The 13,129-nt window shown below is 45.4% G+C and overlaps 1 protein-coding gene across 1 annotated transcript in view; it reads right to left on the bottom strand.

Moving 5' to 3' along the window:
* T265_08977 (hypothetical protein) overlaps positions 1 to 13,129 on the bottom strand; it is a gene marked incomplete at both ends in the record, with an annotated part of 60,836 nt that overhangs the window by 17,649 nt on the left and 30,058 nt on the right. Inside the window, 10 exons of the mRNA XM_009174924.1 lie at positions 618 to 799; positions 3,261 to 3,372; positions 3,458 to 3,582; positions 4,504 to 4,644; positions 5,508 to 5,770; positions 7,178 to 7,367; positions 9,017 to 9,111; positions 9,286 to 9,441; positions 10,606 to 10,727; positions 12,643 to 12,800. Of these exons, the coding sequence (XP_009173188.1) occupies positions 618 to 799; positions 3,261 to 3,372; positions 3,458 to 3,582; positions 4,504 to 4,644; positions 5,508 to 5,770; positions 7,178 to 7,367; positions 9,017 to 9,111; positions 9,286 to 9,441; positions 10,606 to 10,727; positions 12,643 to 12,800 (1,544 nt within the window). The remainder of the gene's footprint in view (positions 1 to 617; positions 800 to 3,260; positions 3,373 to 3,457; positions 3,583 to 4,503; positions 4,645 to 5,507; positions 5,771 to 7,177; positions 7,368 to 9,016; positions 9,112 to 9,285; positions 9,442 to 10,605; positions 10,728 to 12,642; positions 12,801 to 13,129) is intronic.

The raw sequence follows: 13,129 nt of genomic DNA, 5'->3' as shown, positions 1-13,129 counted from the left end.
AACCAGCTCCAAACGTATTACTTTACTACGTAACAGCCAATGGAATAACCGTTCTTCGTTGAGACAGATTTCATTGGTTGTTCTCGCCCTCGACAGATGAATTGTATTCTTATCATCACTTTTTTGATCCGCTTGTACGCGACAGTGATCAATAGATCAGTCGGTTCGCACGTTTACTGACTTTTTCTGGTTTGGCCAAGCGCACCAAGCTATCAGTCGGCTATGCAGACCGGGATTCGCGGTAATAAGAAGGCATTAAGAAGACTGTGGTGCACAACATATGGTATTACTGCGGTGAGACTACCAGGGAGCATTGGGCCCGAGACAACACCAAATTTTTCCAACCCTTTCAAAACAGTTGAGATGCCCGGTGTCTGTCCGTCTGCAGTTCGCGTCTCAGATACCCAGTTAACTCTAGGTTAGTTGTACTCGAAATGAACTTGAATTCTTTTGGAATAGAGGGCTGACCAAGTCCATTTCTACACGGTTTCACAAAACGGGTTGAATTGCAAAGCAACTTTCCTCGAACCATTGGAACCGAAACCCTACAACACAGTCATATATGATGATCAGCAAGTCAAAATACATACGACCGGAGTACGGCAAACTTTACTCACTTTTTAGCATATATTTGGGCATCAACGGAGTGTATGTTCAACATGTAAACCGAATAGAATGCGAGGTACAGTATGTAGACGAACAAATTCGCGTGGTAGACCAGGCTTGTACGCATCCATTTCTGGTTCATCAATGAGGTGACGAGACGATGCTCGAGTAAGCGAGGTCGATTGTACATGACCTTGAAAAATATTTGAAATCAGTTAGGATAAATGGGACACCTTGTGACATATGAACAATCAAAACTAATATACTTTAACTCGAAACTGTATGAACAAGTCTCAGCGCACACTGGATAGATTTTACCGACGCATTAACGATTGTCAACAGACCAGAATCACTCAAGAGCTGTCAGTTCTTTAGGACACTCTTCACGTTATAGATCGTTTGGGCGGAACAGTTATTAAGTGGGAGAGAGTACTTCTAAACTACGACCCTCAAGTAATTTTCTGCATTTAGCGCCCAAAACACAAAGTGCTCTGTAGATAAACGCTTACAAACGAAGCTACGAGGACGAGTCCTTTTCGTAAAATTTCAACAAGTCCCATGAAAAACAATACACCTGAAGTCATCACGTAACCAATGGCTACACTATTCTCAGGCTATCGATTCAACATGATTCATACAGAGAGAAATCAATTTACTGTTTCATGCTGAGTTAATCAACTCATCGTCATGACACATTAGCAAAATTGGTAAGAATCCTCCAGTCGGAGGTGTACCGATCTTTGTTTCATCTGGTTTGAAGAGGTTTTACATATGGGTGTATAAAGATCCGACAGACGTGCAAACGGTAATTACAGTAAGGAACTGTTATATCTGCTGATTCGCCAATCTGTGGTATCAGCTGCTAACCCCCTCCAGTGCCCAGTGCCGGAGAAAAAACTCACAGAAGGGAACACAACAGATATATTCTGAACAAGCGAGTACGAGAACGTGAGTGCGTGCGAGTGCAAAAGTTACAACGGCCCCACGCTATTTAAAGGGGACTTTCTGACATTAATCCAGGCTGTCTGATAGGCGTTTGGTGAACACCCATCAACATCGATCTATGAAATGCCTGAACACTGATCACATTCGGTCGTGCTTCTGTGGCGTGCATGAACACTCATCAACTTTTGCTGAATTGATTGAATGATTGACTGGCCTGGATGCTTGCCGACTTTCCTGTCAAGATTTTGGTGGAGTAGTAGGTGTCGGGCGTTCTGAGGTTACATTCAGGAATCTGACCTTCCTGATAAGAACAGAAGTGAAAAAAAACTAAAATTTTCCTTCATATGTTTAGCCGCTGACGAAATCCCAAAAAATTGGGCCAGCACTCGCAAGTCGGAAAATTAACCAATCGAACGCAAGCAGTTCAGTGCCACTTGCATCGACAAAATAAGCCTGTCTCGGAAAAACGACATCCTAAGGGAATTTCTCCATGTTTGGAAATCTGCTAAAAACCGATGAAATCAGGAAGCAAAATCGTGAAACCCAGTTGCATTTGGAAACAAGCGAATGCCTTTCGTCTTTCAAACCTGGTCGTAACGAACGCCCATCTGCTCTGTTCAGGGAGTGAAAGAGGCCGTCCCAACCAACTGGAGTTAGTCGACGAAGCTGCTCGTTTCCAAAGAGTGGCCTCACAAACAGTGTAGCCAATACAGAAATTCGCTTGGCCCCATTGCAACTAGACTATCTGTGTCGCTTGTTCTACGCAGTTCTACGAAACCGCGTAAAGATGGGATCCGCGAGCGGTAGGTAAGAATCCGACCGGGGAAGAGCTGTGTGAATAACCTCGCCACATTCTGCCAGGCCCTCGCTGTGGAGCTATTTATTAGAAAATGCCAACTGACAAGTTACAGACTATTGGACAGGAAAGCAAAACTCTCCTATGCATCTTAATTACAAAAACTGAACATCCATCCTCAGTTGAACGCGTCTTCCTGAACTTTCCTGGATATTCGTTGAGTGTTACTCAAATTCAAGCAAAGGCAGCTCCACAAATCCGCAATGGATCTCCCTTTTCAAGCGAATTTACAAGAAGAAAACATACTACTCGCATGCCACTCCCATCAGTAGTATCACCGTTACACTGGTACTGGGGTCCCAAAAGGGTATACACCCCCCGTCGCATTTTATTTGGGATAATGAGAAGAACAGTGGAAGGTCCGAATAATCCCGGTGGTCCCGAGCGATCACCTAGTCGACCGGGAATAAGCAAACAACATTGTTCCCACTGTTGAAGTGTAGCTAGAAGCCCAAGCATTACTTAAAAAGCTGACGGCGGTCATCCAATCGTTCCGCGTGTGCTTCGCCTACACAAAGTGCTGAGTTGTGCTGCGGAATATACCGCCTACTAAAACTTCAGTGGCTCACACTCAAGTTTGTAAAACGCTCTACGTATCTCTGAAGTTGCGTTAGCTCTGGCGGTGTTGTGACAGACGAATTGAAAGCACGAACTGCAAAGTCTAGCACTGTTTTCACCAACTTGTTGTACTTGTGGTACGAAGAAGGCGTATCACTGGGTCTCAAAGCACGCGTATCTCAGACGGCAGTGCAGGTTGTGTTGTTGTACGGCTATGAAGCGGAGGATCTAAGACATCTTGAGGTCTTCAATCACCGACGACCCAACACTGTAGCTGAAGTCAGCTGGAGCCAACGTTGGAGTTTTGCGGGATTGGTGTTTTGTTCATACTCACACCACTCTTGTTTGAACGGTCATCCACCTGTTCTGGCGTAATTATTCCGGTGAGTCCACACCAAAGGGAAGCACTGGACTTGAGTTTCGCTCTTATTAGAGCTCATCAGCAGTGCATATCCAATGGTCGTGCCGGGATTTGAACCCCGGACTCCTGACATGAGATGCGAGCGTGCAACCACTATTCCACCAACGCACGTTGGACGCATCTGAATTATCACGTCTGAACAGGCGAACGTGTTCACACTTGAGCGATGTGATGATGCACTGCAGGCTAAGATAGCCTGGCCATGTGTTACGCGTCACCGGCTATCGCCTGTGAGACGAGCGCCGTGTCGTCATAGTCTGCCGGAGTTTGAAAGACCTTCAGTTGAATTTTCATTCGCGGCCTGCACAGATCGCATTCGGTATTACTTGTCCTGTGCGGTTTTCATCCAGATTTTCTGATTGTGCCGGGGGTATACGCACCTCGGGTACTTGTGTGTTAGGAGAGCGCCAGATTATCCTCCCTGGACTAGTCCTTTATTCCTTCCAATACTAGAATTGATTCAAGCGAACTGAAATGGCTGTAAGGCATTGAATCTCCAAGGTCCCTATCTGGTGTTGCTTCCAATTATTACAGCGATCAAGACCAGAAAGGTCAGATCCCTGAAGGGAACCACAGAATGCCGGAATCTACTGAGACCTTCAACATCACTAGACGGCGATCAGACAGCCCTGGATCAAAGCCAGACAGCACAAGACAGCGTTGGAGCAAAGTCAGAGAACGCCCCCCCCCTCAATAGGTAGCGCGAGATGACCTTGCACCAAATTCAGACAGCGCCCCTCAATAAATTAGCTTGAGGCCGTTGTACCCTCTCGGTTGCTCCGCAAGTCTCCACGGACAACGACGGAACACGTGTAGCAGCCATACTGCAGAGAAGACCCGTCCCGCGTCCGGAACTTCACTCAAGCACTCTCAACAAGTGTCCTCAAAACGACAAGTGACTTTTTGACCTATTCCACTGTTCGCATTGTATCTATTTTTATCAGCTGCACCTAACAATTGTATCCACACATTCTAGTAAGACAGACATTTGTTAGTGCTTGTTACCTTTTGATAATCAACTTAATTACATCACAACTAGAGCACTAACACGTGTTTCCCCAACGGCACCAGTGCATTGCATTGACTCTGGTCTACACTCGAAAAGCCGCTAACTCACCATCAGCATCAGAGGATGGTTGCTCTTCAATACACTGCTGTCTTTTGTATAGGGACGGTTCGGCTCCAAACGTATGATGTCATCAACGGAGGTGCGATTTCTCAATTTTGTCGGACTTGATATATTCTGCAGCTGGACATCCTAAAATGGTTAAAAAAAACGAACACGCAAAATCAGGTAACACTAAATTCCCTTCCCTGGAGGAGAAGTCTGTCTGCGGTAATCACGTGATCAGTACTAGGGGTGATGTGACATTTTCCAAATTGCCAACAATCGGTGAGCCTTCCGCCTTCTGGTTAACACAGGTTGAATCGGCTATTCGAAAGAGGGTGGGGGCCGAAAATCCTACTCTCGAATGTCCTACGTTTCTCTGTACAAGTTGGATGGATTTAGCTTTCTGAGCTCAGTTCACGTACGCTGTGGACTGGCGATCCTAGGGTTAGAAATACAAGCATACTCCGCAGGGATACAGTGAAAATTGTACTCCTATGGCGTCTAGCTAAACGAGACGACGAGCGCACTAACCACGTGACTATTTGAATTGTCAGGATAATCAATCAAGCCTGTTCACACTTAATAAAGCGAAGCCAACCTACTCCCATCCGACCGGTGGAATAGTGACAGCACGCTCACGTCGTACGCCAGACGTCCGAGGTTTGAAAAAGTGGTATGCTGTATCGGAATTCAATGTCTCATCATAAGTTTGAAAACCATTTCATTAGCTCATAGCCGTTCACTCCGTTTTAGAAGCTACACGTGTGATATTAACCCCCGCCCGGGTTCCACTTGGAGGTTCAAAGTAAACTACCCCTAGAGCACCGAACAGAAGTAGACAGAAATGAAGCTAAAAGGCCCGGCCGGGGTCTTAAATGATTAAGTCAGAACTTGTTAGTTGTTTTAGTTGAACGCGACAGACTTCCGTAAAACAAACTAAAAGCCAGTAGACTTAAAATAAGTATACGATCGAAGGTGGCCAAAGGGTTATAGGATTCCTTCATACTCACCCACTTGTTAGCCTGTAGAATTTTTCCGCTCACAAACTCCACAGGCGATGTGGCCAAACTTGACTTGTGTTCTCGCCAGATGACTTGTTTACACCAATGTGCGTAGGTGTCCTCGATGAATTCGAAATTGTGCCATTCCACGTTCTGACTGACCGATGTTGTAATGCACCGATCCAGAACGTATTCGGCCAAGTCTGCAATGAACGACAAACAGCTTACACCATCTTCGACTTGCATCAGTCTGCACTTCCCTTTCCATTGATCTATCATTGATTTGTTCTAGTCTCTCTCCTCAATTCATGATTCTGAGAAATATAATGAGTTGATGGTTGTGTAACTAGATTCTTTAAGTTTCAATTGAGATTGTTGGTGAAGTTCATCTTTACTGAAAGTCCAGAAAGCAATGAAGCTCTTTCATTCTGTTTGGGAATCATAAACAGTGCGCATCTCAACGACCTCCGAAAGTTTCGTATCAGTGGCCTTCTGGCCAGCGGTTGAACACCTAAACGTTTGACTGGGTACCAGTGTGACTAACCCTCACTTTCATCTGAGCACTTGTCACCCGAAACGTCAATCAATATATGGCCACGTGATGTGGCCTTTGTGATTAGTGGCCCTGACTAAGTGCGAGTCAGCCACACTAATATTCAGGCGCTCTTGGCCAAATGGTTAGGTGTTCAACCAGTGGTCGGAGAGACGCGGGTTCGAGACTCACATTTTGTTAAATTGTGCCCAGTTGATGATTCTCAGTAAGGATGAAACAAATCTCCAACACTTGTCACCTCACTGACCGAAGGCGATCTCGATCGGGCCAAAGACTTCTTAATGCCTTCTTAATACCGTGAACCCGAGTCTGGACAGGCGCTTGATGGCCTGATGCGATTAGCCAGACCAGAGAGCCAATGAACGTGCGAGTAAGCTGATTCATTGAACACTGACGCTTACAGGCGTGTCATGTGCAGCCGATAACGGGCTGTGCGTAAAGCTCACGTGGAAAGTTCTAGGCGGGCCAAAAAGTGATACTAGAAATAGAACTCATCTGGCAAGTGAAGAACAACCAATGAAAGCGGTCTCAACAAAAACGGTTATTCCATTGGTAGCTGTGTCCAGTTGCGTAATGAATCGCTTCGCAAGCAGATGGTGACCGAACATCTGCAGTTTTCAGTGTGAACCAAACAACGGCATGTTATGGGATGGAGAAAACTGAAATGGCCAAGACAAGGCCAAGTGTTATTGGGAGCATAACGTGCTGTCGTGAGTGCTGTCCAAAGAAAGTGGATGTAGCAGAAGCTTTCAAGTTTTGTCTTTATCTGACACGTCAATTGTAAAAAAAGTTCCCTAACAAGATGTACCCAAAACATCCCCTGATCAATAATCCACATAATGAGTTAAAGAGAGGCCAATGATCGGGGAACAAATGAAACAAACTCTATGACCCGAATACATGTGAATGGATAGAAGAGAATCGATTGGTTTGCTCAAATGGTTCGATGAAATAAACTGGAATGGAAAATTAGTCCCAAGTGGCTGCCCGACTTGTTGAAATCACATTCTCATCTCTCTCATTCGAGCGGTCACTCTTCTTCCCCAACGCAGTTACTCCACGCTTACTGGAGTTGATGAGCAGTGCAAAACGCTGGCTGTGTCGGGCCCTCAGGAATCCAAAATACTGGAGGAACGTGTTATTCGCACTCCGCCAGCGCACACGTCTGAGTGGGCGGAAGTTTTCACCTTTGAACGATAGAAGTAGTTTGCCCAATTTCGAGAACGAATGAAAAATTGTCTAGTAGCTTCCGTGTTGCTACCGGATTGGGAGGTCCTGTCGGGCTGGCCAGCCGATCGATAAAAGTAGGGCATTTGCTGGGTTTATGTTTGAACCATCCGGTAAACCAATCACCCTGTTGAAGCTTGAAGGTGTTTGCTTGTTTGGGTGTAATAGTTCATGTGGTAAAAGGCTCACCTAGCATTGTAATTCACTACTCAAAAGGTTTCTGAAAACTCTTCAACAGCGCACAGACAGTTCCGCCCTTCTTGCGGCTCACCAGGCAGGCGTAGTGTCCCCTAGTTTCCGTCAACCTGGTTTTCTACTTGAACCCAAATTACACGAATTTAACGGAATCCACTCGTTTGCCCACCTATTTGGTTTTGACTTGAGACTCACCTGGAATGCTGCTGAATTGCTCGTTTATGATGTTGTTCTCAACTGAATGTGCGGCGTTCCAGTCGAGTCCAAACCAAACAGTTATGCAAATGAGTATATACGTGGAAGCTTACCACGCATCTTCGGTGACCTGGATTCAGATCCCCGTACGGCCAAGACATGTACTACTGATAATCTATTATAAGGGCAAAACTCCAGTGCACTGCTTTCCCTCTTTGATGTGGATTCACCAGAGTAATTAATCATGGACAGGACAGAACTTTTCAAATGAGTGATGTGAGTGTGGGAGTACAGCACCTGGCTGAGCGATGTAACCACTAGCAGAGGACCGATCCTGACCAAACAGCAGATTCGAACGAGGTGAAAACGAGTAACGACCTTCCTTGAAAGGTCTTCCTCTCTCGCGGACACCATCGTTTTCACAGAACCTTAGGCACACCAAAAACGAGAGATTCAGTTGGGCTCCAGGTGTCATCTCCCGCCAAAACCAAGGTGCTATGCAAGTGATTTTATAAGTTGGATTGATCTTGCGCAATAAATGCATCGGCGAACTCGAAGTTCTGGAAGAAACGGTTCGAGAATCGCGAGTGGGCGAGAGTACGAGGCAGTTGGAAGCTTTGATTTGATCGTGGAGTTGTAACTGGTGACCAAGAGGTGGTGGCATGAACGGATTATCAGAAATTATCCCGGAAATGCATTATCTCGAGGAGTCGTTTGTTGTCGAGGAAATCTTCAGGTTAGTTTGGTCAGAATAGAACCGACGTTGCATATTTTGTCCCACTTTAGCCGGTCTACTGATGAGCAGCCTATACAATCGATCCAGGCTAGGGTAGCAAGATGCCAAGATTGGAGGTACTTGATAGACATATATGAAAGTAACCGGAGACCACAAATTCCTGAGCAAGTTATATAAAACGCTTGTCCTAATCCATCCTTGAACGACTTTAAGAAAGCAGGCCTTTCATTTTTACCAAAACTATTTAACGAAAAGTTCGCATAACTAGAACACGCCTGAATCTGATTCACATCCCCTTTTAACCAATTGGAATACAGTAAGTAAACCAGAAGTCAAGTCGACCAAGTATCGACCGAGGGCATGAACATTGATCAGTGATTTGAAACGTACTGCTCGATAATCACATTGCACGATTTCGAGGAGTGTAGTTGAACAAGACCACTCAGTGGTATTACTGAACTGTGATCACTGAAACAGTTAACTCGGTCAAAATGTGAGACTGCAAAAAGATGGTGCAGTTATGCATAACCTTTTCAGATAGCTTCATGACAAGCGGTTGGCAATTAAGTAAGTTCCAAGAAAACTCACCTGGCATGTGAGATATCAATTTACGCATCGGTGTCTGAATAACACCATCCGGCCCAATAGTCTGATTTCGCAAAGCGTTTTTCCACATTGAGCTTTGTAGTAGTGTGCGAGCGCAAGCTCTGAAAACAGGAAAAAGTGAAAAGGACAAACTGAATCCCCCAATATCAACACCATCTAAGTCCACGCAACAGCAGACGAGAACAATGGTGCTCCATGGTTCTATAGACATATAAATTTATTTGAAGACATATTCATGACAGAAAGATGGCTCAGTGGTTAGAGCGCAAATTTACTGCCCGGAAGGTCCGTGGTTCGAACCCGACTCCTACCTCTCGACTTCCTTTGTCTAGGATTGGTCAGCCTGGCACTATACCAGCCCTCGTGCCTCCTTTGGGTGGCATGGCAGCTATGCACCGAAAGGGTGCTACAGCTGAGTGTTTTAGTTTTTTCTTATATCCGAAAAGAGAAAGGGATGTTTCAGGGAAGGGGACCCAGCCCAACATAAAAGTTCGAGGTGCTGGCAACTTCAGCACCGAGTCAGACAAGCTGGGAAGAAAATGACAGCGTGAAAGCCACTGACTTCGATTGGGCCCCTTATGGTTCGGTATCTCTAGCCAAGCGAAGGGCGACCCACGTCGACCCCATACTGGAAGATGAATGGTACAAACGGCATCCCTCGGAGAACAGCGGTTATCTCGGTAGGCATAATACATGGCACAGTCACCTTGGCTTGCAGAACTGAATGAATTCTTAAACATTCGGCAGAAATCAAACTAAATTTTATACGAGCCGGTGACAGCACATGCTGAATTCCCGGTCCACGTCTGAAAAAGTCGTTTTTTTCCAGAAAAATATGCCGATTTTTACGTGGAGTGGTAGTTTTACTACTTTTTTGAAATAAAACATTTCCAATCTAATATAAATTTAGATTTAATAATTATAACAGATATATTATCTATTAGGAGAACCAGCTCCGAACGTAACGGGACTACATAACAGCCAATGGAATACCCGTTGTCGTTGAAACAAATGTCATTGGTTGTTCTCCACTCGTCCTTGAAAGATGAGTTGTATTCTTAGTATCACTTTTTTGACCCGCTTGTACGCGACAGTGATCAATAGATCAGCCGGTTCGTATGTTCGTTTGACTTTTTCTGGTTTGTCCAAGCGAACCAGGCTATCAATCGGTTATCCAGACCGAGGTTTATAGCATTAAGGTTCAAGGCATTATAGCATTAAGGTTCAAGGCATTAAGGAGACTGTGGTTCACAACATTATCCAGTCCCATTCACATTCAGTTGACGGAGACCATCATAAACAACATGTTCAGCTGGAAATCGGTTGAGTCTGCTGAAAGCACCCGTGCGATTTGCAGGTGAACATATCCTTCCAACTGCGTACAATCTGATGGCCAATTAAAACATTAGATCGATGGAAAGTCAGAGACTAAACCCCAAGAAAGCCCCAAGAAGGACGAAACCGATGGCCGAAAGGTCTTCCACAATATTTAGATTATTAAGTTCTGCTAGGTAAATAATGGGTACATTCTGGCGGATAGCTGTGCGTTAAATAGTGTTGCGTGTGTTTGTGTTGATATCCCGGGGCAGACCTACGATCACGATTGGTTGTTCGGTCGGGTGATTCCGTTGGTTGCTCTGTTATCCTGTGTTCTGATTGATCGACGACCACGCGACCTTGGAGCTTGGCCTGCCCTGCTGTTGTCCCCTTGTACATTCTGGTTGGTCCGTCCCCCAAGAGGACAAAACACGATCTGAATGTTCAGTGACACTTTTCAAATCATTGGTAGACTGTTACGGTAATGGTTTATGATGCCGAAACATAAGCACGTTCCTCTGAACTAAGCATAATCATAGCAGGTTGAGTTAAATGGGTCATGGTGTGTGAACAGAACTGCTGGTTAGAACACATCACATTTGCAATGCGGTTCAAATGATAATGACTCCCGAGCATAGGCTGAGGCAGCGCGCATGGAAGCTTGAAGTTCAAGGTTAACTGGGTCCAGGACGAACCATCTTCTCTAGGATGGAATTTTGGACGAAATGAATTGCTGCCCAAGTTCACGAAACCATCTTAAGCCTGTGGACGAAACCGTAGGTATACAGGATGTGCGATAAATTTTCTAACCACCAGCTCTCTGTAGACGAAACATTCGGCCTTGCCTCTCCGTCTCAAGGGCAAATCTGCCAGGGTAAGAAAGGGCACCCTCGAACGAAGCGGTTACAATCAGAGACGAAAGTAAAGACCAGAGTTTATGAAAAAGATAGGATCCTCAAGCTTCCTGCTGGATCTTCCTGGATGGTGCTTGACATTTATGAGAAAACCCGTCCAATAAATTCTACTTCGACCTTTCACTCGCATACAGAGATGGTTCCTCAATCTAGCTGACCAGATAATACTCACCCGTTTCATCAGTAGTACAGACCGCTATACTAGTATACGTTCTCTTAGAATGACATGGATTAACTGTGCACCACTTCTCAGCACACAATCATTGATGCACTGGTCATATCAACTCACTTCGTGGTGATATATCATTCACGTCGCCACTAACTGAACAACCAGAGTGGCAGGAGTCCGGATATGGGACTTCGAGTCACGCATAGGTTTGGCGGGTACGAATATCAAGAGAAGCCTTGGGTTCAAAAGTCTACCGTACTACTTAAAGAAAAGTATCCACGTAAACAAGCGGGTAAATCTGTCACAGGTCGGCATGGTGCAGTGTCAGCTTCCACACACCAGGCAAATGTGGTCATCCACTATGAAGCTTGTCTCGTTATTCTGGTTGGCGGTGCGATCGCACAGAAATCACGACAGAACAAGTCAGGGTGGGCTTAGCAGGAGCGGCAGGAACATGCATGGGTAAGTAGGTCGACTGACACACACACACACACACACACAGCCTTTGCGACAAATTGAACGGCTGGTACGGATGGGCAAAACAAGTGGAGACCAAAAGTACATGGGCGGATTGATCAAATGAATGGATAAATTACCATGCGTTATCGTCATCAAGTTGGATTCAGTGGTACTGATTATCAACTAATCGGGTATTTGTTTTATCTGTTTACAATGCTGTCCTCGAATCCAAAGGTGGCGCGTCCTCACAGATGATGAAAGTGATTTGAATTCCTTTGAATGCAAGCATTCAGTGGACTGTGAATCTTTGTCTTTATTTCTGCAGTTCAGCTTGATGTGAGCTGAAGTTCCATCCTGGACAAAAAGTTCACTCAACATGTTGCTTAGTATGTCTGGAGATGCACAAGATGATCGCACACTCACTGCACAGTCACACGCACACATATCAGAGTCGGACGGAGCGACCTTTTTACGGCAAGGCAATTGGCGGTCCGGATGAGAAAAACGGGTGGAGTGACCAGATAGATGGGGGACTTATCAGACTGTCAAAATAGATTCAACACAGGGCATTTCAAATACTTTTGAATAGAATATGAGCACAGTGAACCCAGACAGTTGCATGTTTGTTCGCTGAGCCAGGGGATTCAGTCCAGTTGAATTCAGCTTAATTCAACTGAATTCAGTTCAGTCCCAGTAGAATGGTTCAACTCAATAAGTTCACTAATGCTATCTGGCTTAGCCACAGTCTTCTCTATAGCAAACCGTGAACTCACTTGTGCCCGTTCGCAATCGCAACGTCCAGCGCATTCGGTCCACAGTCTGGCATAGCTTCATCGATCAGCTTTCTGAGTCCCGGATCAGCTCCCCATTGCAGTAGTAGTTGGACAACCGATTCATGACCATGTTTACATGCCAGATATAATGGAGTGATCTGTTGAAATGCAGAACGGACGTTTGATTAGTGTTCACTTTTTGTAAGATGAGTGGAGTTCAGTTAACCGGGGTTCAGTTAACCAATCGCAGGGGACGAAAAAATAAAGAATCCTAGTTGCCATGCCACCGGAAGGAAGCGCGAGGGCTGGGATACTGTCAGGTGGCCAAATCCTAGACGGGTTCAAACCACAAACCTTCCGATCAGTAAATTCGCTCTCTAACCACTGAGCCATCGCGCAGAGGACAATCGGCTTGCAAACGGCCTGTGTAAGGCCCTGAAAACGTCAGGTGCGTGGATTGTTTAGCTAAGTTCCGGGATGAGACTGA

The sequence above is a fragment of the Opisthorchis viverrini genome (assembly GCF_000715545.1).
Source record: "Opisthorchis viverrini unplaced genomic scaffold opera_v5_245, whole genome shotgun sequence".
NCBI lineage: Eukaryota > Metazoa > Platyhelminthes > Trematoda > Opisthorchiida > Opisthorchiidae > Opisthorchis > Opisthorchis viverrini.
The sequence above is the reverse complement of the archived record's forward strand: the minus strand, read 5'-3'. Positions and strand labels throughout refer to the sequence as shown.